General features: G+C 46.2%; 2 protein-coding genes across 2 annotated transcripts; one reads left to right on the top strand and one right to left on the bottom strand.

The window, feature by feature from the left end:
• Positions 1–1419: 1419 nt before the first annotated feature.
• Positions 1420–11040, bottom strand: ANKRD54 (ankyrin repeat domain 54). Its single transcript, XM_040062572.1, has 8 exons — positions 10779–11040; positions 10374–10421; positions 5938–6036; positions 5449–5520; positions 4995–5042; positions 4758–4882; positions 3811–3918; positions 1420–3140 (listed from the first exon to the last, which is right to left on the bottom strand). The coding sequence occupies exons 1-8, from the start codon at positions 11038–11040 to the stop codon at positions 3066–3068; spliced, it is 837 nt and encodes a 278-aa protein (XP_039918506.1). The 3' UTR covers positions 1420–3065.
• Positions 11041–11324: 284 nt separating this feature from the next.
• On the top strand, positions 11325–20866 carry EIF3L (eukaryotic translation initiation factor 3 subunit L). Its single transcript, XM_040062567.2, has 13 exons — positions 11325–11436; positions 11516–11564; positions 11670–11880; positions 12465–12544; positions 12795–12856; positions 14171–14240; positions 14928–15001; positions 15869–16040; positions 16301–16455; positions 17230–17400; positions 18366–18863; positions 19807–19887; positions 20620–20866. The coding sequence occupies exons 1-13, from the start codon at positions 11404–11406 to the stop codon at positions 20656–20658; spliced, it is 1695 nt and encodes a 564-aa protein (XP_039918501.1). The 5' UTR covers positions 11325–11403; the 3' UTR covers positions 20659–20866.
• The last annotated feature ends 2852 nt before the right edge of the window (positions 20867–23718 follow it).

Raw genomic sequence — 23718 nt, 5'->3', positions numbered from 1 at the left:
CCACCAACCTCAGGGGTTGTGCAGAGAAATCTGTGGCACAGGGTGCAAGGACAGAGAAAAGCTGCTGGGAGAAGCTGAAGCCTCTATGCCAGAAGCAGGAAGAAAACCAGGCAGCAACAGTCAGCAATCAACATAGAGGGAAGCCATGTTTCCTCCTTCCCTGAACAGCTTCTTTCCTGCCCAGAACCTAACTCTTATTCTGCATACAGCTGCTGAGTATGACAGGGTAGTTAAGGCGCTGGGTATGACTGGCTGATGCAGAGAAACCTAAAATTTTTCTCCATCCAGTGCCAAACACATGATATGGGTCAGGGCAGCCTACAGTTTCAAACCCTGAGGCAGGAAAGCAGAACTGACTGCAGTGATTCATAGAATACAATTCCTACATGATACATTTTTTTTCCTCCCACTGAAAACCAGATGCGCTTTTCCCTTTCTTACATGGTGTTACTGCTAAAGCAGTGGCAAAACTTCCTATAGCCATTTGGGTTTTTATTGCCTCTCTTGCCACCATAGGAGCAGTGCTGCAAAAGAAGCAAGACAATTGCTCCTGGCCAGCTGCAGCACCCCCACCTTTCCCCTCTGTCAGGAGCTGCTAAGAAAAAACCCAGCACCAGGCACGACAAAAGCCTGAAGAGCTGTGGACAACATCACGTGTGCCAAGGCTAAAAGCATCACTCTGAGTCTCATCTAGATGTGTTCCTGGGTTTGAGGTAAGCTTCTAAGAGGTGTCTACTTAGAGACAACATCAGCAACTGAAGTAACTGCAGGGATAAAGAGCATTTTAGCCTCGTGCGCTTCAGGCCCCTTAATGGTCTCCTCAGCAACAAGGCCACTGATGGTAGAAGCGCTGGCAGTTGAGTGTATGCGGACATCAAGACTGAGCTGTAAAGATAGGAAGAAACAAGTTCAGTAAAGACTGGGCATGAAGGTCACCTGCTCCTCACATAGGTGCCATGCTGGAAGTTCTCTGCCCTGCCTAGATGTCCCTCCCCAGCCCCTCATCCTCTTGCTGTACCTTCACAGCACAGCCATTCTATTCGGCATGGGGAGAGGCACAATTTCTGCCACTGGGCAAGGCTACTTTTCCTCTCTGCAAAATATCTCTCTCATCTTCCAGCTTGAAGCACTCCTGCTGGGATTCTCTTTACTCTGTACGATTTCACAGCAACTACCTAGGTTTTAAATTTGGATTTTTTGGCTGTGGAAGTCAGGATCAGAAAAGGTCAGCCAGCAACCCTGCACTTTGATCTGCAAACAGAGTGGTGTTTGAATGCAAACAACTGTGTGTTGTCACTTCTGATTTGAGAACCAAGTACGAGAGTAGCAGTTACCAAGTCCAGTGCTGTGCATGGGGCCTGGAAGATACATAAAGAAAGAAGAATGGGCTGCTCTGAAAAAGAGAACTTGGCTGAGGAGTTGTAAAAGGCTGACAGGATTTTATTGAAGTTTAAAATACAAAAAGATCAGATTGTCTCCCACCTGCTCAGCATCCTTCCCATCCAGCACATCGTAATGAAGTATCAATATGCAGTGACAGTTCCAGCCCAGCCACAAGACTGCTCCCAGCTGTGTCCTCTAGTGGCCCACAGACAAACCCATCAAAAATCCATGCCTCTTTCAAGTATCTCAGCTTTGAACAGAGGTCCACTTAGCCTCCTCCTGGACAAGAGGCAGATATCAGAGAGCATGCTGACCTAAAGATCTCTGAAGAATGCTCCAAACTGCGGCTGTTGCATATTTAAGCTGTATCCTAATAATAAACTCTTTCAAACCAGTGACTCCCAAGCTGTGGGATAGGTATGGCTACCAGCACACCATGGTGTGGTACACAGGTGGGAACTCAGATTATTATTGGCATGTTCCTGTCATCCTGTTGCTGTTGGTGCCTATCAATGAGATTTCCTGGATCCCTGCTCCACAACAAAGCAGATTGTTTGCTAACCACAGTGGGCAGAAGTGAGAGACCAGCAACAGCATTTCTGTGCATGCTTCATAGCTGCATCACTTCAGGCTCCCAGCACAAGCCATAATTTGTTTCTTACACTGCATTTAAGGGTCTCCGTGACAAGCAAGGGACACAGAATGGCTGAGCAATGGGTTTGGTGCTGCTGAGGCAGAGGTACCTAGCCCAATAATACAGCTGAATGCACAATACCTCCGGTCACAACTGGACCTCTTGCCTGAGACTGCCAGTAACAGGAAACACAAAAGGTAGTTCTGGTGGTTTGTTTTTTTTTTTTTTTGCAAGATGTAGATGTCTGACTAGAACTGCATTAGAGACTGTCACCCTGTAATCCTTATTCTCGCATCAGGGCGGCTCTGCAAGTGTTACACTGTATTATTTAAGCACTAACTTGCAGTGGAGTTAAAAAAATGGGTCCAGTGAAAGGCCTTAGCCTAGCCATGAAAAACTTTGTATCCCACCTGTAACCAGACATATTCTCTGCCCTCTGACAGTAGGCTCTGGGGAAGGTGAGGATTAAGCCTCATCAGTGCATGTCTTTTAAGGCAGAATGTTTGCTCAGCTTGTAGCATGCAGAATTAAATGTGTGTTCTACTCACGGCACAAAACCTTCTGCTGTTCAAGGCATTATCTTTCTCCCTCATGCAATTCAGCAGTATGAGGCTGGAAAAGGTGCCTGTTCCAAGCATTTCCATGATGCTGGCCAGCTGCTGAGTGCACTAGTCAGGGCTGGTACCTGCACATGGCATTGGTCACTGCCTACATCGAGCTGACGTACATAGGAGAAGGCAAAATATCTCTGGAAAGGGTACCCTATTCATCGCCAGCCCATCAGTAAAAAGTAGAGGAGCTCTTTTACCCCAAAGTCACAGCTGCAGCATTCTTGTCTGTTGCCTTTGCTGTGCAAAGCCTGCTGCCTCCCCATGGGGCAGCTGCGGCAGCACCAAGAGGAACAGTCTGAGCGCCACTGGAGAGTCAGTCTGGCAGGAATGGCCGCTGGCAGCAAGGTTTAGTCAGCAATCTGGGAAGCAAACTCCAGCTTCCTTTTCTTCTCTCTAACGCTTCTCCTGCTGCTTCAGGAAGATTATTTAGCAGCCCATTACCTGTTGTCCATCTTCTGCATCTGCAGGCTGAGTGATGTGAAGCTGGCCAGGAGGTCTGTAACCTCATCCACCTGACAGAAGAATACAGATGGCCATCAGGGAGGGCAATGCAGCTGTGCAGCCACCCACCACCAGAGAAGAAACCCCCATGCAGCAGGGGCCACCCTTGCACTAGAACTGCCAGTAATGCCCATGCTCAGCTGATACTAGGACAGGATACTTTTGGTGCCAACAATCATGCAGAAGGGCTACTACCCTCATGATCAAACAAGCCCTAATCTAAGGCAATGGAGCTCCTCCCCATTCTTCAGGAGGTAATGCTTGACCTCCACTCTGTGTGATTTATCCAGTCTTTAAAATACAAGCATGTTGCTACATTACCCAAAACTCAACAATGGTGTCAGGCCTGTTTCCTCTAAGCCTGTTTCTAGAGGCCAGTCTTTTGTAGGAAAAAAAAACTCCAGGCCCTGCAACCCCATGTGGTTGTGCTGATCCTGGACTTAAACTGTGCCCTCAGCCCATCTGATCCTCAGCTTCCCTGCTGCTTGGCGCTACAATGCTTTCTGCAATTTGAATTTTCACCTAAAGGAGTACCATGAGTAATCATGTAACTTGCCCACTAGACCCAACGTGAGCAGTATGACCATGTCTTCAATGTCCCATTGCTCATGCAGTTGCATTCTCCTAAATGCAGGAGTCCCAACGCAAGGAGGTGAGTCAGAGTAGCTTAGTGCTGCCTACCTGCTCCTTTGTGCTAGTCATCTGCAGCCTGGAGCAGAGGTCGTCCAGCTGTTCCTTTTGCTCATGCCTCCCCAGACGGTCCAGGTATTCCCGCAACATCTGGATAATCTGAAACAGGCATAAGAGACAAACATCAGAGAGTTGCACTGGACTGGGTGTTTTTACAGGAAAAATTAAATTGCAATTAAATTGCCAAGCACACAGCCTTCAAGCTGCACCACATGGCAGAGTACATGACCCCTAGAGACGAACCCAGGCAAAGCAACCACATGGCACTAATGGCCCCATCAGAGTCCAGTGAGTCACCAGAGGCATTCACTGGTCACAGATGGACTAGTTGTGATCCCTGTGCCTGGTAAAGAGCAGGGAAGAGAGAGAAGCCCAGCTGAAGCAGCATAAGGTCTAGCCATGAAAGCACCAAACCTTTCTTTATGGCAAGTCAGCTCACTGTGAGGAGCAGGGACTTCTAATTCCAGCAGGATATGCTTATGCACAGAGGATAAAAATCCTTGTGTCTGTGTGGCTCCTGAAGTGAGGCTCATACCCCATGCATTTGCATGCCTAGGAGTGCTTTCCTATTCCATGCCTTCACACACTGGAGCAGGCTAGACTGTGCTAGGAATACAGAGCATGTGTACGCCAGAGCTACAGCCTTGTGCTGTGATCCCTCTCCTGCCACAAGGCATCTGTCTTACATCGTGGTTGAAGAAAAGCAAATGCTCCATACAGCTCAAGAATCCAGACACTCAATGCATCCTTAGCTTACAGAGCCAAGGGAGGCCCTGGAAAAAATTAAAGTAGATCTGGGAAAAAGGAAGGTCTATGAAAATGGAAGTCAAACTCTTCCCAGAGCAGTTGAGAGCCTACAGACAGGCGTTTAAGTAAAGCGTGCAGGAGACTGCCAGCGGCTCCACCACCTTATCAGAACACAGGACTGTTTCTTTTACCTGTTTCACTTCAAGGCGTACAGCCTCCAGGCTGTGGGAGAATCCTTCCTGCAGGATATTCAGCTTTGATTTAGCAAGATGCAGTGGGGTTCTGCCAGCTCGATCCAAGGCATCAACTCTGGCCCCTGCAAGACGCACGAGCAGGGACAGTGAGGTCTCATCAGGATCTGGTGCCCCTGGGGAGTATCAACAGGGCAGGAAGGGGACAGGCTGTAACTCTTAGAGAGGAAACGTTACCTCCGCGCAGCAGCGTGGTGATGACAGGAACATGGTTTGTGCAGGCAGCTGGGGAGGGAAAACACAGGATACACAACTCAGAGGTACAAACAAAAATGAGTTTCTGCTCAAGCACAGAGCTTGCTGCTTCCCAAAGGGCTTCTTTGCCAGGGGAAAGAGGAACGGCCCAAATGCTAAAGGTAACCTCCCAGTCAAGTCTGAGTAATTTATCTGGAATAGATCTTGCACTCCTTGGGGCTGGCAGAGGAAGGGAAATCAATTTTCTCAAACCTTTTCTTTAACTAAATCTTCGTGAGAAGTGAATCTAACGAAGTGCAAAGAGTCTCTCCTAGGTCCTTAAATTTGGGGATGCATTATGTGAGGCACAGGCAAGAGGAAGGTGGAGAGGAAAGGAACAGTAAGGAGGCTGTCACCTCACTTCTCTGCATGCAAAGCTCATCTGTGTGGCACTTACCCAAGTGTAAGGGAGTATTGCCCAGCCCATCTCTCTGGTTTGGGTCAGCCCCATGATCCAGAAGCAGTTGGACTAGAAACAAGGAAAAAGAACCACATCAGTCCCTTACCCTTGCTCCACAGGTCAGGTCCACATGGGCCACAGGTCCATGTGGCAGCCACTAGGCTGCTCAGCTCATCAGCTTCCTTACTGAGACAGGAACAGGGGTTTGCACAGCAATATGGAAGGACCCAGCACAAAGCCAGGCAAGTGCCACTGCTCCTGGGCTCCCTGATGCAAAAAAGTGGGAAGAAGGACACACTTGCCTCTGCACCAGTACAGCCCTAGAACTGGGAGATCCTGCTCCCCCTCCAGAACTGGCAAGCCCTGGGCCAGAGTTGACAACTTTAACAGAAAAGAGCAACATCTGATAGGTGCTGAATATAGAGTGCACCCTCCAAAGTCCCTGCCACAGAGAGATTGGAAGACAGAACTCTCCCCATCACTCACCGATGTGATCATTGCCATTGCAGGAGGCAAAGTGCAGTGCTGTCCGACCTTTGTCATCTGCAGCACAGGGGTCAGTTCCGTCATCCAAGAGTTGCTGCACTGACAGAACCAAGGAGAAGAAAGCAGGTAAGCTGAAGGGGCACCTGATCAGAGAGGGGTAATGCTGTCTGCTCTTTTGGGGGTAGATACATGTGCTGTCAGCTGCTAAGTCACCTGGACTTGAACCGATTCCCACCAGTACCCTAGCTCAGCAGAACCAGCCTAAGCAGCATAACCTCCGCCCTCTGATTCAGCCTTCACCACCTTCCTTCCACATGTTGCCATAAAAGATAAGCCAACAGCTCTAACGGCTAAAGATCCACCTAGCCAAATTTTCAAGCTCCAAGGACAATCAGCAGCAAACACCTAGAGAAGAATATAAACAGATAGGAAGGACAGGGGGCTAACTCTTGGTTTTAGTCAGCGGCATCTCAGGCACTTCCAAAGTTAGAATTAGTATCCTGTGTTTACTACCCCACCGTGGGCTTTCCCTGTAGATTTACATGGTCATTTTCTGCACCTGTGTAAACTTTTGACATCAACATGGACCCATGGTCAGAAGTTTCACAGTGTAACCACAGGTAGTGAGAAAAGCCTCTTCTTCACACCGGATTTGACTATGCCCCTTCCTAACCAATGGTGGCTACAGTTTGGGAAGCAGGCAGGGGAATGCACTGACCAGCCAAGAGGTGAGCAAAGAGATCAGTAAAGGGTGGAAAGATCAGGGGCATAAAAATAGCACCTACAGCAACATGTGTTAGGGGCAACTGTAAGGGCTGTTATTCCCTGTTGTTTTGAGATCATCCTGATATACTATCTGGTGTGTAAAATAGAGCTCATTCCATAGCTATTAAAAATGCTGACAGGTTCACTATATTTTGAGATTTTTAAACAGCATATTCTACAACAGTCAAGACTGTTTCAGGACACTGAAAGTCACCATTCATCTCAGCTTCCAGAAAGTGAATTATAGCCCCCTTTGAATTTCTTCCTGTATACCTTCTACTTCAAGTGTGGTACAGAACTGAAAGGAACACGGCATTAACATGGAAAGTTTGTTACTTCAGAAGAAAGACAGGGAGACTGTCAGTGCCCCAGTGAGAACCATTAATAGGAACGCTTTAGCTACTCTTCCCCTGAACCAAGTAGGAATGACATAACCTCTCCTCCCAGTGCCACCACAGGAAACAGCAAAGACGTTTACTCGTTGAGGAAAAATAAATTAATCATAGCACACTTCCTCAAGTTGCAGAGTAAACAAAACACAAGCGGATTGTAAATGCGGGAACCTGTCTATCAAATCCAAGGTGGATTGAAACCAAGGCTTCCATAAAACTGCATTCTTTCATCTTCCTGTTGGAAGTATATAACTTTTAAATAATTTTAGTTAGTAGTTTTAATAAACTTTGAAATTAATTCCTTTAGTTGATCATAATCTATATCGAAATTATGATTAACCAAATATAATATATTAATTATAAATAGTGTCTGATTCTTAAATTATTCTCAGCCAGTATTTAGCAAAGCTGTCATAATGTACTTTTGAAGCAACACAGCCTGGAAAAACTACTGAAACCTTAACTTTTGATAAACTAACTCTGATATGCTTCAATAAACAAAACCAGAGAAAGATGTATGGTTGAGGTTGGACATCTGGAATGTAGAATTTATGGACAGCAAAGACTTTGGAGAAACCAAAAGATAAAGAACGGACTAACAAAGACTCAGTATATGAGTTGGAAAGTTCTTACGAGAGGAAAAAGGTACTAAAAAGACTAAAAATACGGACTAACTAGCATGAGATGTGAGAAATCAATAACCCATAGAGGACAGAATACTAACTCATAAAAGAAAAGTATGTAATTTATAACCAATGAATATTAATTTTATTGCTACGTTTGCTAAAAAGTATAAATAAGTGAAGAAGTTTTATAACTGTGTCTGATTGGAGGCCAGAATTTTGTAAGCCACATTAAACAACAACAAAGTAACATCTTACAAACTAACACTAAAAAAGAAAGTGTTAGAGGGGTTTATTTACCCCAACAATATCACTGGATTTGGTAACAATTTACTGGTGACCCAGGTGAGACAACACATTTGATGTTGCACAGACTTACAGGATAAAGGACTTTGGTGTTCACTGAAAGACTTTTTTTTCAGGGAAACTTTTCAATCCTCTGGTCCCGGTGAGTTCAAGGCAAAAACCACTGGGAGTTTATTAGGACATTACTGAAGGTTTAAAAAGGTATACCCGATCATAAGCTTGCACTCTCTAATATAATAGAGTTAAGAAAGTGATGATATAATTGTCTATTTTCTATTAAAAGTAAGTGTAAAACTCTCTAAGTGAATATTAATGGAATTGTGATTGAGTCCCACTGCCTAGTCAGAAAACTGTAATAGTAAAACTATGTGACTATCAAAAGGTGTGGTTTGAGTCTTCAGCCTCTGCTTTGCCCCCAGATTAGTCCGACACAGTGCTGCCTGCACAAAGAGACATTGTGGAAAGGTTTTGCCCAGATATTTCCATGCTTATTAAAGCCTATGGTATGCCTTAGTGCTAGAAAATGCGAGCGAGTGGCAATGTGTGTTATAAGTATAAATTGAGTTGGTATGAAAATTCATTTGCTGTAAGAGTGTTGAAGCCATCATATGTTTACTGTGAATTTTAGGGTTATTTGGTGTGTACTAAATGTTTTGTTTCCAGTAATGTAAATTGTTAAAGCGAGGATTGTTTGCTCAGAGCTCCCTCCCTGGCACTAGCACAGTGGCTGTTGCTGTTTTAGTGACTGGAACTGTATTCATGTGCACAGAGCGCTCTCTCATGTTGGTTTTAGTGATTGCTGGAATTTTTATTTACTATGGGTTTCTGTTTTTCTTCTTGAACCCTTGAAGAGGGGGAATACCCAAATGTTCACCTTTAGGTTGTATTTTGCAGCATTGGAAAGCATTTAAAAGCAATTCTTTAACCCGGACACAGTTAATAGAATATTGTATCCTCTGGTGCCCAGATTATCTATTAGATAATCAAGAAAAAGGGCCAGTTCATGCTATTTTACACCAAAATGGTATTTTAGAGTTGATGTTATACTGCCAAAAGAAAAAGAAATGGAATTACATACCATACATTGTACCTCAAGAAGAGAAGAGACAAGTAACCAAACACAGAGAAACACATTGGAGAGCGAAGCTATTAGAGATAACTTGAAACATCAAGTAATTAGTGTAAAAATACCACTAATCAAAAGTGTAGTCAGAAAGTGTAAAATATGTTTGCAAAACATACCACAGCCCTACAAAAGACCTCCTTTAAGGACTACAAAAAGAGGAAACTGTCCTGGAGTTTACAGGCAAATAGATTATTCTGAGTTACCTCAACAAGAGGGATATTGATACCTATTGGTTTTAGCTGACACATTTTTTGAATAGCCATTTGCACCAACAAAGCAAGAGAAGTTACCAAGATATTGTTAAAAGAGATTATACCCTGATTTGCAATTTCATTTGTGATGAATGATCTATGATATCTTATAACAAGACACAAGCAAAATTTTTGCATTTTAATATCTTAAGTTTTGCTAGATACTCAATGATTTAAGTGGAAGTAACCTTAAAGGAAAATTAAGATCACTTCCAAAGGGAGGAATTGTTGGAAAATTCAGAACTTTTTAGTAATTTTAGTTAATTGTTTTAATTACCTTCTAAATTAATTGTTTAGTCATAATCAATAAATATTCATTATTTATAAATAGCATGTTATTCATATATTACTCTTAGCCAGCATCTAGCAAAGCTGTCATTACGTTATTTTTGTAGGAACACAGATTGCAAAAACTAATAAAACTTTAAGTTTTGATAAACTAACTCTGATATGCTTCAATTAACAAAGCCTGAGAGAGAAAGATGTAGTGTTGAGGTTGGACATCTGGAAAGCAGAATTTATGGATCACAAGGGCATTTTGCAGAAACCAAAAGGTGAGAGTCCAGCTCTGGCCCTGGTTCTAATCTACTGGGTTACCCTGCCTCATCACACAAGGGTATGGCTTAGATAATCGTAACTTTTCCACCTAAATCAAAACATTATTCTCTTGCTGCTAACAACTGGGCAAAAGAATATACCAAAACAGCTGGGACAGTGCAGTGCTGATTTAGCTCCAGGTAGATGGAAAACTAACTCAATGAACCAGGTGCAGTGAAAAAATGAACACAATAACCAGCCCCACTCCGCTCAGAGAACAAACCCAGGCCTTAAAGAAGCATTTTATAGATCTAAAACATCTAAAGCATCCTGTCCACAAACCATCTGCACCCGCTTCCTCCTCTCCTAAAGTAAGAGCCCTTGATATACTGCCCTTCCAAGAAGAGGTCCCAGGTGGGACTCACAGAAGCCTTACCTGTGTCCAAATCGTTGCTATTGGCAGCCTCACGCAGCCTTTTCAGAGCTATGGAGGAAAGACAGCAATTACTAAAAAGCAGAGAGAAAAAAGGCACGTTTTCCTAATGAAACATTCCATTCCGCTACTCGAGCACAAGTGCGGGGCCAAATCACGCTGCTGCTGGCTCCAGAGAAAGGGAAGCAGATTAAGGAACCAGGTAAGAATCGTTCTCCTCGTCTCCTCCCGAAGCTGGACGCGGGCCCGCGCAGTCCTGACGGGCACCCTCCCTTGGCAGGAGCGGGGTGCCTTCCCCAGCCGCCTACCGAACAGAGCCGACCTCCCTCCCGAAGCCCCGTGCGGAGCCGGCCGAAGGAGGAGGGGCTGTTCCGGAGCGCACAGCGGCTCCGCGCGCCCGCCGCTCACCGTGGGCCTCCTTGCCCGTCGGCCCCAGCCGGCGGTGGAGACGGGAGGCCCTGCGCAGGCGGCGGGCCGGGATCTTGCCCGCGGGCTCCTCCCGCTGCCACAGGACGTGCAGGTAACCGAGGGGTGCGCCCAGTCCCAGTGGCGGCAGCGCGATGCGCGGCTGTGGCTCAGACTCCGGGCCCGGTCCCGGCTCAGGCTCTGACTCCGGTCCCGGTTCCGGCGACGCGCCGGGAGCCCCGTCAGCCCCACCGCCGCCCTCCATCCCGTCACGGCCCGGGCCAGGGAGGGGGGCGGGACGTCGCCATAGCAACAGGGCGGGCAGCGTCCTCTCAACCAATGGAAAGCGACGTGACCCGTACATGCAGCCAATGGGGAGGGAGCGAGTGGGAGAGAGGCGGGGCGGGAGTGGAGGCTGTGACCAGAAGAGTCTGACGGGCAGTTGTTTTGTCCAATCAGATAGAGAATGGGGCCACTGCCCACCCGCGACGACTCAGCAGGATGAAGACAGGCAGTTGTTTCAGCCAATAGAAGAGCACAGCTTCTCCTGCGCCCGCCCCGCCCCTCTGCACGCGCCGCGCCAGTCCCGCGTTTCCGCCCGGAGCGCTTTCCGTGCCGCGCCGCCGCCATGGCCTACCCTGGGGAGGACTACGACAACGAGGTGGGGCGGGGGGTGCTGAGGGGCGCGGGGGTCGTGTCCGGGCTGTTCGCGGGGACTCACTGCCGCACTCTCCCCACAGGCCGCCTACGATCCCTACGCGTACTCCAACGACTATGATATGCACACGGGTAAGTGTGAGAGCCCCACGCCCCGGGCCTGCTTGCGCCCGGCTGGGTCTGTGGGCCCGGGCCGGGCCGTTCGGCGGCTGCCTCACTGCTCCTCCTTCTCCGCAGGAGACCCGAAGCAAGACCTGGCCTACGAGCGCCAGTACGAACAGCAGACCTACCAGGTGATCCCCGAAGTGATCAAAAACTTCATTCAGTATTTTCACAAGACGGTGTCAGATCTCATTGACCAGAAGGTGTACGAGCTCCAGGCCAGCCGTGTTTCCAGTGATGTTATTGACCAGAAGGTGTACGAGATCCAGGACATTTATGAGAACAGGTACAATACTGTCCTTCTAGCAGATGGAAATCACTGTTTTAACTGTGATCCCGTTAAAAGGAAAGGCTGACTACTACCCGTGCTGTTCCAAACTTGTGCTTTCTCTGAAACCGTTTTGACTTGGTCACAGTGGAAAAAAAAACCCTAGGTATTTCCAGCCCATTAGGCTAATGTAAGTATACACGAGTTGTGATCTGTCTGAAGGGAAGGGTCAGCCCTGGCCTAACAGGAAGGGAGGCTGCAAAGAGGGATCTCAGTGGTGCCAGCCAGGCCGTTTGGAAAAGGCTGTGAGGTGTAGCTTTTGTATTTCTTCCCAACAGCTACTTCCACCCTTGCTTGTAGCCGTGTCAGCTTAAAGGAAATGTGGAAGTGATGTCTGTTTCATGCCTGCGAGATAAATTGAAGTCTCACTGCTTACTTTACAATTCTCATTCTTTGCTTCAACACGACTTACTAACAGGGGTTGCTGATGCTGCTCAGCTTTCACCAAGTCCAAGGCCTCTCTCTGTTGTCTGCTCTGACTCCAGCATTGTCATACTGAGTGAGAAGTAGCTTCTCATTCCGCATGTGTGTCTGTTTTTCAGCTGGACAAAACTGACAGAAAGATTTTTTAAGAACACTCCATGGCCAGAGGCCGAAGCCATTGCTCCTCAGGTTGGAAATGGTGAGTCTTCCACTTTCCCTTGGGTTGTCAGAGAGGAGAGGAACTGAATCCTCCTGATCCTGAGTTAGCAGGTGCATAGCATTGTTGTTACCTGAGTCAGTTGCGTTTGTTCACCCTGGCAACTCCTTCAGCAAGTGCCTGGCAAGAAGTCAGATGAGCAAAGTGTCTTTTAGTGCCTCCCTTTATTGTTGTGGCAGGAGGCTGATAGGCCCTGTGGCTTGCTAATACCCTCTTCTGTCATCCTTTCCAGATGCAGTTTTCCTGATCCTATACAAGGAGCTGTACTACAGACACATCTACGCCAAAGTCAGCGTGAGTGTTGGCCCTGTGTCTTCTTGTGGGTTGCATGCTGGCTTCTCTGTGCCAGGAAACCTGACAAGTCTTGCTGCCACTACAGTATCAGTGGTCCCCTTATCTTTGCAAGGCAGGATTGGATGGGTTCGTGAGCTGTAAGTCACATTGTTTTAGGGAAGCTTAGAATCCTTGCCTTTTTGCTAGTTTAGCAAGGATTGCTGCAAAGCAGGAAAGACTTGATTGTCTGTCTGAGGCTTGTTAGCTGTCTCTTCAGGCTTGGTGGTGATGAGTGTGCAGTTTTCTTTGGTCGCTCAGATGAATTAGGAGACTGGATCCGAGTGTTCAGGAGGCTCTTTGTTGCTAACAGCAAATGTAATGGTTAGTGAGTTAGGGAAGAAGGGAGTGTTGGAAGGTAACTGAATATTCCTTTTTATTGCTTATGTGTGTTTCTTTGTGGCTCCTCTTTAAATGAGCAGGCAGTGAGAAGGGATGTCACAAGAGGAAGGTGCATTATTTGTCATTAAAAACCGCACATGGAATCAGAGTGCCTTGCAAAAAGGGAAACATGGATACCATAAAGGATGGAAAAGAAGGAAATTTAAAGAATAATGCTTTGTGAAACAAAACAAATTTTGCCTTTTGTTTTTTAAGCTGCTTTGAAATCAGTGAGAAAGTCTTGGCTCTTAAAGGAAAAAAATCTCAACAGATGCATGACTTATGGGTAAATATGTAATAACTGCAGTTTTACTGTGGACCACAGGGTGGAGAAATGGGCACTTTCAAAAGGCTGCTGTTAACCCAAGCCAGGCTTCAACAGGAGAAACTGGTTTCTCAAGCTGTGCTGTTAGTGGTTCTCAGACCCAGTGTCTCCAGCTGAAACAAGAACCAGTAGGTCAAAGTTGATTGATTTTATTAAAAAATTATTGAAAGTTGACATCATTTAGAAATGATGTCCAGAAACAGAATTGTTGATCTATTAAGGCTTCTTATGATCAGAGAAGGAAGGAAAGCTGGTGAAGGTAATAGGAAGTTCTTGAATCTGAACAGCACAGGGAAACAGTAAAGATTAATGCAGAGTATTCACAGGACATCTGGCTGCTTGACATCCTGGGAGAAGCTACCTGTACAGGAAAAGTCATCCCTGTTTTGTGGGACAACAGTGCTACAGTTTAAGGTTTTCTGGGTGATGCTGTTGGGTGTCCTGGTTGAATATTGGCTCTAGCACTCCTGAACAGGACCTTCTGCTGTGGTGGCTGTTCTGCACGCTGTTGCCCATGAACTCCCTCCTGCCCTGCTTGAAATGAAGCAGACTCTGCTGACTTCTCTTTGCAGGGGGGGCCCACGCTGGAGCAGAGATTTGAGTCCTATTACAACTACTGCAATCTCTTCAACTACATCCTCAGTGAGTTGCTGCAATTTCTAGTTTGTGGATTTTGGAGAGAAAGATTGGATGGAGAGGGCAGAGCTGAAGAAAGGGTCAGAAGAACTGCAACATGTTTATAAATAACAGAGGGAAAGGTAGTTTATAAGTATGTTTGAGTTTGTTGAATTACGAGCAATTTACCTCCATTAGTTTAAAAATACAAAAAGCAGAAATAGTTTCCAGTGCTTTCTGAAATACTGTAAAGAATAAAACCTACTTAGCTTTCTGTCTTGCTGAGAACTGCTTCACCTACCTTCATTAAAAAGTAAAATGAAGCGGTAAGCTAAAGAAAACTTGTGGTGTTTCACAACTGTTCACTGTTGTTCACTCCCCTTGGAACAATTGTTAGTGTTTGTGACTCCCTGCCAAGCCTCATGTGGAGCATGCATCAGTTAGGATAAACCCCTGCAGTTTGTGTGCAGCTTCTGAGAGTTGATGCTGCTGAGCAGTCACACTCTAGAGAGTAACCCTGTGCATATTTGCAGTCTTTGAAAGTGAAGGCAGTTGAGATAGTCAAAGCTGCATATCAGCCCTACTGGAAGCTTCATTCATCTGCTGCTCCATCTCCCATTTCAGGGAAATTCATGTGTTCTTTAATTTGTCTGTTCCTCCAGGTCTGACAGTGTTCTTGCTGAAGTGTTAACCTTCTCATCTGTTCTCCTGCAGATGCTGATGGCCCTGCTCCTCTGGAACTGCCCAACCAGTGGCTCTGGGATATAATTGATGAATTCATATACCAGGTATGTGGTTATAAAACTGGGCCATTTTGGGGTGGTCTTGCCTTTATTAGTTGTATAAATTTTCCATCTCTTCCCTTGCTGTGATTTCCATAGCAAGGATACAATTGCAGGTTGAAAATCTTTGGTGATCACTGTTACTCTTGTGTTAGCAGGTGGATGAAGAAGTTGTAAATGTACAGATATTTGAGTTACAGGGTGCTCTTTGGGCAGTCTTGAACTTTTGTGCCTGTTTCTCTTTCAGAACAAAATTTCTGTCTTTCTTAGTCAGTAAGGCTTTTATGCGTGCACTGAGAGATTGATGACCTGATTTGAAATAAGCTGTGGTCTGAGATATTTACATTAAGAAATATTTTTCTTCTTACTGTTCTGAGTGCAGCGCTACTTATCTCAAATGCTATTGGTTTTTGTCTTTAGTGAATGTACTCCTGTCTCTGTAACTTTTTATTACAGAGCTGCCTGGAATTCCTCAAGTGTTGTATTGTCAATCTTGAGAACGAAAAGGACATGTGCATATAGGGGAAAAAGATGCATCTCTGCAAATACGCCTTATAATTTGGTCATTCTCTTTTCTACCTCTCCAGATAGCAAATTTGTGTTTAGATGCCTTTCCTAATTGTTTAAGAGATCCTTTTCTGCTTTGATCTGTCTCCTGGCCTTTTCTCTCTGTACTGTATATTTTTTTTAGGTTCTTTAAAGGTTGTATATTCTGCCATCTTGATTTCCATGTGATCGCTCATGAAACATTTTTTTTGATACAACTTGTAGTTTATTGTAATGCATTTGTGTGAGCAAATTGTAAGCTTAGTACACTTGGCTGAGCGTCTCCAAGCAAGCTACTCATCATTGAATCTCTGCTTTTTCCTGTAGTTCCAGTCTTTCAGCCAGTACCGCTGTAAAACAGCCAAGAAGTCTGAAGAGGAAATTGATTTCCTTCGTTCCAACCCCAAGATCTGGAACGTCCACAGTGTCCTTAATGTGCTGCACTCTCTGGTCGACAAATCCAACATCAACCGACAGCTGGAGGTCTATACAAGTGGAGGTAAGCTTTGCATGGGGCCAGGCAGCACTGGTGTCTGTGCTGCCTTGCTTTGATTCGACCCAAGTTGCTTAACTTTGTTTGGGGGCTGGATCAAACCCATAATCAGTGGATGGATTGGCTGGGAACTGGTTCTATTGACCTTAGGTGAGAAGTACCACTGATTACATTTCAGGCCTTGCTCCCTTTGTTTTAAACAGAAAAGTGTTGAAAAAGAAGCTTGCTTCCTTGGAGGATGGCACTGTGGTTCCTTCTTTCCCTAGGTGACCCTGAAAGTGTGGCTGGTGAATATGGGCGCCACTCCCTGTACAAGATGCTGGGCTATTTCAGCCTGGTTGGGCTGCTGCGTCTGCACTCTCTGCTGGGAGATTACTACCAAGCCATCAAGGTGCTGGAGAACATCGAGCTCAACAAGAAGGTAATACAACGTGTTTTAACCCTTCTTTTGCGGTCTTCCAAATGCCTCTGTTTAAGCATGCTGGTGAAAAATTGCTGTACTGAATCTTCCAGCTGAGGAACTGTTTGTATCTGCTGTAGTCAGGAGCTTGTGGCTGAGCACAGCTGGAGCTTTGGCATTAAGTCAAGCCATATGATAATGCCTGATGCTGTTGCAGCACAATTGCCCATTTTTTTAGGAGGTTTGCTGTGTTGTGCAAGGCAGTGTTGTTACAGAGAATACTGCTGGAACTGCGAGTGGTGGTGTAGTGGTTACTTCCTGAACACACTGTTCTTACCTTTGTCAGTGGCTCTTTCTTGTGTTTTTGACTTCTGTTCTCACTGTGGTTGCTCCCACCTAGGCTGTTTTTGCCTCAGAATTGAGTGCTGCTTGTAGCTAATAAAAGTTCAGCTGCAATGGGTATGAGCCAAGGCTTGGCACAGATCTACATATGTGCTGTCTGGCGCAGGATGTGGAGTGAAATAGGGGGGAAAGGGAACCGAGCAGAGCGATGTAGGCACAGAGCAAGAGTTCTCTCCTTGCAGGAAGCTGAAATTGGGAAACATAGGAAATGGGATGATCTAATAAAACAGTGAGGAAGCTGCTGCAGGGATGGGTGGGAGGTGAGGTATCCAGAATTAACCGTCTCCTTTCTGTATTTGGGATTGGAGTGAAAACAGAGGTGGCTGTATTGCAGCTAACAAACAGTTTGGGTTGTTTCCCCTCTGACATAGCATGTTACTCCTTCCTTCTCAGAGCATGTACTCCCGGGTGCCTGAGTGCCAGGTGACCACCTATTACTATGTGGGCTTTGCATACCTTATGATGCGGCGTTACCAGGATGCCATCCGTGTCTTTGCCAACATCCTCCTCTACATCCAGAGGACAAAGAGCATGTTTCAGAGGACAACCTACAAGTATGAGATGGTAAGAGATAGAATGGATTAGGCTTTCCAAAAGAAAAGGCTGCTGTCTACTTTCCCTTCCCTCCTCTATCACCTGATAGCTTATGTCTAATAGTCCAGCTTTATTATCCTGGACTTTGCTGGTGGTGGTGACTGAGGATCCTCTGAACTCCTTTGCCATGTGTGGCAATATTTTCTCTTAGCTATGTTACTAGTTACTTTGTGTGTTTCCCATACTGTTGTCCCAGGTCCATCTGCACTCTAGCTCTAGGCGAGGTTTTTAATGAGTATCATCTGCTGGCGATGCTCTTGTTGAGGCTCCTGCAGACTGAATTGTCTTTCTAACCCAGTGCTGCACTTCAAGTTGCTGCCATTGTCAGATATATTTCCGTTATCTGACAATCATTCGCAAACATGGCAGTAACAAAGCTCCTTTCTCTTTCTACCTAAGCTGTCTTACCTCCTGATTTTGGTGCCTGCTTAACCTGCTGTCTCCTTTTTATCCTTATGATTAATTCTAACTCATTGTTTAGCCAAATTTTGCCAGTCTTAATTCCATGACATTTTCAGCCACCCAGCTGTCCATTTCCGTCCCACACTCAAATAAATCTTTTCTTCGCTGGCCTCTCTGATAACTGTCCTTTGCCAGGGACAGGTTGTTAAGCTGTCTGTCTTCCCTTCTCTGCGTGTTCTTGTACCAAAAGAGTCAAACGTGCTTCTGGCCCTCCGGGTTCTGCATGGCTCTGGATACATTTACTCTGCACTTTCCTCTTGTCCAGCCCTCTTTATTTCCAAGAGCCTTGATGTGTCATTCATCCATTTGCTTTGCCCAGAGGCACCGCTTCTTTGTGCTGTCCCTCTTGAGCATTAGGACCATCAGTGCTCTATGTGAAGGATCTCCCACTGCAAAGTGCAGCACCCAGCTCCCTCAGGCACCCTAAAGCCTGAGCACACTGTGGTGCTGACAGGGTCTCCTCTCTGTCTCAGATCAACAAGCAGAATGAGCAGATGCACGCGCTGCTGGCCATCGCCCTCACCATGTACCCCATGCGCATAGACGAGAGCATCCACCTGCAGCTGCGCGAGAAGTACGGGGACAAGATGCTGCGCATGCAGAAGGGCGACGCGCAGGTCTATGAGGAGCTCTTCAGTTACGCTTGCCCCAAGTTCCTCTCCCCTGTGGTGCCCAATTATGACAACGTGCACCCCAACTACCACAAGGAGCCCTTCCTGCAGCAGCTCAAGGTCTTTGCTGATGAAGTTCAGCAGCAGGCCCAGCTCTCAACCATCCGTAGCTTCCTCAAGCTCTATACTACCATGCCTGTGGCGAAGCTGGCTGGCTTCTTAGACCTCACAGAGCAGGAGTTCCGTATCCAGCTGCTTGTCTTCAAGCACAAGATGAAGAACCTGGTATGGACCAGTGGCATATCTGCCCTGGATGGAGAGTTCCAGTCTGCCTCTGAGGTTGACTTCTATATTGACAAGGTTGGTATCTGCTACTTGCTGGCTGGGAAATTCTTTCACCCAGGAAATTCTGGAATTGGCAGCACCTAGTTTTGTTCCATTTTGTGGGAGACATTCCTTCTTCCTTTACCATTTATAGGGCTTGGCTGCCCACAATGAAGTTATAACTCTGCATAAAAGGAATGTCAGTGGATGAAGAGTGATGGACTATCACAGGCAGCTTTGGCAGTCAACCTACCTAGAAAACAAACGCATCCCCAGGACAGAGGGAGCTGCTTGTCAGTGTTCTGGGAAGTGATAATTGAGTAACAGTGCTGCTGTTTGTGTGTCCCCCACACCTCTCCTTTGTTTGACAAAGCAGAGGTGTTGCTTGGTCATGTTACAGGTCTGCTTTGCAGTGGAACAGCATTTAGTTGTGGCTGCTCTAGGAGGAATCTAAACTCAAGGTGTGGGACTATCACCGTCTGCCCTTGGAGCTGCTGCAGCAGGAAGAGTAGCAAAGAGTCTTCTAGGACTTCAGTCAAAGAAGATAGCAGTAGCCTTTAGGTTTCTTGCTAGAAAGGAGATCAGGTTGTCCTGTGTTCTTGCAGACCTCTTTTTGCAAGGTTTCATGCGATGCCTCAGCCGAGCTGTCATGGCATGCATATAGCATGACTGAAAAGAGGGAAGCATGAACTGGGGTTGGAACTGTCAAACTGCTGCAAGGAAGACAAAAACAGAGCATGTAAGAATGTGGGAAGTTAATACCACATGAACTGAGGACCCATCCCAGGCAAAGGTATGAGGGAAGGCAGCCCAAGGAGAACTAGATACGGGCTGTGGGACTAGCACAGGTCAGATATGTGTGATGGTGAGCCATGGCTGGGGTGAAGCCCCACAGGTGGATCCTTATGTTTGGCAGTTCTTCCTGTCTCCCTGCTAGTGGCACACTCCTTTTCCTAATCTCATCCTGTTCTTTTCCCAGGACATGATCCATATTGCAGACACAAAGGTCGCTCGACGCTACGGAGACTTCTTCATCCGCCAGATCCACAAGTTTGAGGAGGTGAGGCTGGGCGAGAGAGTTGTGTAGCTCTGTAGGAAACATGGGGTAATCATTAGGCTGTGCAGGCTCTCGAGGGTCCACACTTGTGTGAGACAGCTGTGCAATTCCATGCTGGACTTAGCCCTGACTCTGCAAGGCACTGGGCAAAGGCAGGTGCTCTAAGCAGCAGCTACTGACCTTTGAGGAAGGGTATGGTTTTTTGAGAAGTGCTCAGTTGAGCCACAGTGGAAAAGGTTCTACTGTCCAGGGATGCTGATTCCATTGTCTCTAGATAAATGTGCTGTCCCTGTCAGTAACACAACCAAAATCATATCTCTAACTTCATAACTATGGCTCTAGAAAATGGCCTCAGAGATTTCTAGAGCATAGATGGCTTCAGCATTGAGCTTGGCCAGGAGGTGACATTCTGTCACTGTTCCACACTCTCCCAACAGAGGCTGTTCTGCACTGGAAACTCAGAGGGCAAAATTCTGAGATTCGGGAGCTTAATGCAGGGCCATGATACCGCTGCTACAAGTTTGCATCCTCTCTTCTCCCCACATATTCCTGTACTATCTTGGAGAGGAGAGAGTTCTACTTATTCCTCTTCTACTTGACACACTGTATTTGCTCAAGAGCTCAGAGAATTTGAGAGGAAGGCGTTAAGAGCCATTGGATAAAGTCTGCTGAGGGGAACAGCAGAGTGTATCAAGCACTGTGTATTTTTCTGACCTTTGCTTTCTCTAATTCCAGCTGAACCGAACATTGAAGAAGATGGGCCAGAGACCCTAATGTGGTTGCAGTGCAGGCCTGGGCAGAGAAGTGGGTGGGAGAGATTATTCTCTGTGTTAAGGGAGGGGAGCTCAGGGTTCTGGCATTTCTGGAATCTCCTGTGACTCAGAAGGTATTTTGTATTTAAATATTCAGACTCATTTGGCTCAAACCATCCTAGGAAGGACAAGACATCTAATAAATAAGTGGAATTTTCCTGATGAGCATTTGTACTCATTTTTTTTCCTCCATGGAAGAATATAACTGCATCTGGAGACACAGGCAGCTGCCAGTGGCTTGTGCTCTTGTTGGTACATACTGTTGCAGGTAAGAACAGGGAGCAGATCTGTTTAGGTGTTCTACATTCACTGTGCACAGCAAATGGGGGAGGCTGCAGAACTGATTGACAGGAAGAAAATCAGCTGTTCCACAGTGTCTTCACAGGATATGGAAAGAGACACAAGCTAATACTCTTCCTTTTAGCTTTTACCCCATGAATAGACTTGAGTTGTTACATTCTTAGAAGGTTGCATTTTTGCCTTTTCTCCCCTCAGTTTTATTTTAGTTGCTATGGAGTAGAAGTGCTCTAAAGTGGGTTGTCATGTTTTTAAAGGGGAGGGGAGAATTTTTGTAAACATTGAACAATTATTAACTGGTCGTCTGATGAAATGTCCTTGCTAGTTTTGTTTCAGCAGAAGTGATGCCTGAGACATGACCCTTAATTTAATCAAGTTCAGTTTCTCTGGAAGGCCTTTAATTTATTAAAACCCTTTAAATGCAAAATTTCCCTGCTCTCTACCTGCAAATTTGTAGTGCCTTGAAAAAGGGGGGAAAAAAGTTGAAAACAAGTCAGATAAAAGGAAATCAAGGACCTGCAAGTATTGGAGAAGAGAATGCAAAGAATTAATTGCATCCCTCCACACCCTTTCTCCCTTTTGCTATCTTTAAATAGTTTGGTGTTTGAGTGGCAGAAACAGGTGCAAGAGGAAAAGCTGCATGTGTAATGGAAAGCTACACAAAGTGTGTTTCAGATACACCATCTGCCTTTTTGTACCTCTCCCTCTCTTCCCTTTCCAACTGCGAAAGGAGTCCTAGCAGTCGAGTTTGGCTCTGTGTAATTCTGTTTAAACAAAGGAAATAATTAGCCTTTGTTGGATTATATTCTGTGTTTGAATGAGGGTCAGGTTTCCAGTGTCCTAGATACCATTCAAAAGTAAACTCTTTCCCATCACAAAGTCAAGTAACTCAGGTGGGCAGAGCACAGGCAACACAGATCAAATAGGCAATTCCTGTTGGCCTAGCTGCTGGTGTTATGGATGCTAGGAGCTCGCTGTCTCCAGTTCTGGAGGGTTTGAAGCAGCCATATCATTAAGAAATTAAAGGACTGAGATGCCACTGCATTGCAGCAGCCCCTGGGGAGCTGTGTTTATATCAAGCAGAATCTGATAGTTTTTGATTTTAGGGCTGGCACTTTTCTTTCTGTATTTGCCAACAGCAACACCGTAAGCATAGCTGTCAACAGCAACTGCCCTACTTTCTTACTATACAAAGCCTAAATCTTTCCCAGGACGTGCTCAGGTGGATGTGATACACAACATGAGAACCCTGGCAGGTATCCATGATCAATTCCAGTTCATAGCATAGCAAAGGAAATCCAGTGTGTTAGTAGGATTTTAATATCTGGTTGGCATGTCGGAATTGCGGATTTTTAATGCTTATCTGTATCATCTGAAACGCTCCAGTGATTACAGGCTGTTCTCAGGTCTGTGAATACGCTACTGCTTTGTTTCCATCTGCCAGAGCAGCTTCCAAAGGATGCACAGAGACCATCCCCGGATCTCCCTGGCTCCACGCCTTCTCTGAGGGACTGCTGAAGGTTAACTGAGCAGGACTGGCACTTGGTGGAACGACGCCAGGAGGAGCTTGCAGCTCTCACTGGGTGGAAAGATGGGCTCAGCGAGCTGTGCCTGGCACTGCTTGAATCTGGAGGAATGCAGGGTGTTCAGCAGCATCAACAGAGCCCCGCTCGTGCTGGGAAGGCGCTCCGGAGGGAGGTGGGGGTGGCTAGAGCTTGACCCTTGCCTGCTGCAGCAGGGTTTGGTGACTGGAAGTGGTTCTGGACAAAATGGTTTTGTCAGAGGAAACCACAGTACAGGGTCATGTACTGTGTCTGTCCTATAGTTGTGAAGGGGCTGAGTGTAATTATGGAACCTGGAAAAGTCAAGAAAACCTCATTCTGCTGTCCCCTTAGGATACATGAGGAAGACCCTGTCAGGGCAGATCTGGAGGATGCTGAGTAGCCAGCTCAGTCATTACAAAACTGACACAATATTTCGTTTCCTTTTTTTGCTACAGAGTAGTTTTTCTGGTGATTTATACTGCAGTTTATATCCGGCGCTGAGTGGGGAGATAGTACAAACCAGTACAGGGAATTTATTTTTCACGTTACAGTTCTGTGACCATAAAATGATAGAATGAAACAGTGGAGTAGAAGAAAGAAGGTGCTACGCATGAAATCTGAGTGAAGGAAGGAGTGTTAGAGCCTCTACAAAATAACTGCAGAGAATGGACTCAAAGATTGGGAACTGGCATCAGTGTGATGGTTTGGTCTTCCACGGAGGTAGCTGTTGGACGTTCAAAGAATGCTAAGCTTAATAAAGTAGCCTTTAATAGTGTGCTTCCCCCCCTCTTGTCAAACCATCATCCTGAGCGTGCACGCCAGCTCTCGTGACAATCCATTGCCTCGATGTGGTGGGTTCCTGAGATTGTATTGCACTCTTCCTCCGCTTCTTCCAGGGCTTCCTGTGAAGCGCTGCCTGTGACTCCAAGTGTCTTGATCTTCAAAGCTCTCCTTGGCCCTGAGCCTACCCCGGGAGCCACCGACCTCCCAGATGTACTTTACTGCCACGGCTTATGCCCCTAGGAATGCTGAGAACTGCTTCTGTCTGGAGCAACCTCTGTCTAAGCCTGAGAGGGATCCAGATAACAGGTCGCCTAGTGGTTTTTAATCTAGTTGAATTTCAATTGTGTTCAGGCTCAGCTCTTTCCCCGAGGCGGGAGAGGGTGCTCTCTCTGCCCTGC

Source organism: Hirundo rustica, chromosome 4 (assembly GCF_015227805.2).
Source record: "Hirundo rustica isolate bHirRus1 chromosome 4, bHirRus1.pri.v3, whole genome shotgun sequence".
NCBI lineage: Eukaryota > Metazoa > Chordata > Aves > Passeriformes > Hirundinidae > Hirundo > Hirundo rustica.
This window is presented reverse-complemented; position numbering and strand designations above follow the sequence as displayed.

Bases quoted from the DNA above. Each gene is read 5' to 3' on its own strand.
- ANKRD54 (XM_040062572.1), bottom strand. From the start codon at position 11,040: ATGGAGGGCGGCGGTGGGGCTGACGGGGCTCCCGGCGCGTCGCCGGAA. The intron at 10,422-10,778 runs GTGAGCGGCGGG...TTTCCTCCATAG, and splicing joins GACGGGCAAGGAGGCCCACG to CTCTGAAAAGGCTGCGTGAG. The intron at 5,521-5,937 runs GTGAGTGATGGG...CCTTGTTTCTAG, and splicing joins CAATGGCAATGATCACATCG to TCCAACTGCTTCTGGATCAT.
- EIF3L (XM_040062567.2), top strand. From the start codon at position 11,404: ATGGCCTACCCTGGGGAGGACTACGACAACGAG. The intron at 11,437-11,515 runs GTGGGGCGGGGG...CTCTCCCCACAG, and splicing joins GGGAGGACTACGACAACGAG to GCCGCCTACGATCCCTACGC. The intron at 15,002-15,868 runs GTATGTGGTTAT...TTTTTCCTGTAG, and splicing joins TTGATGAATTCATATACCAG to TTCCAGTCTTTCAGCCAGTA.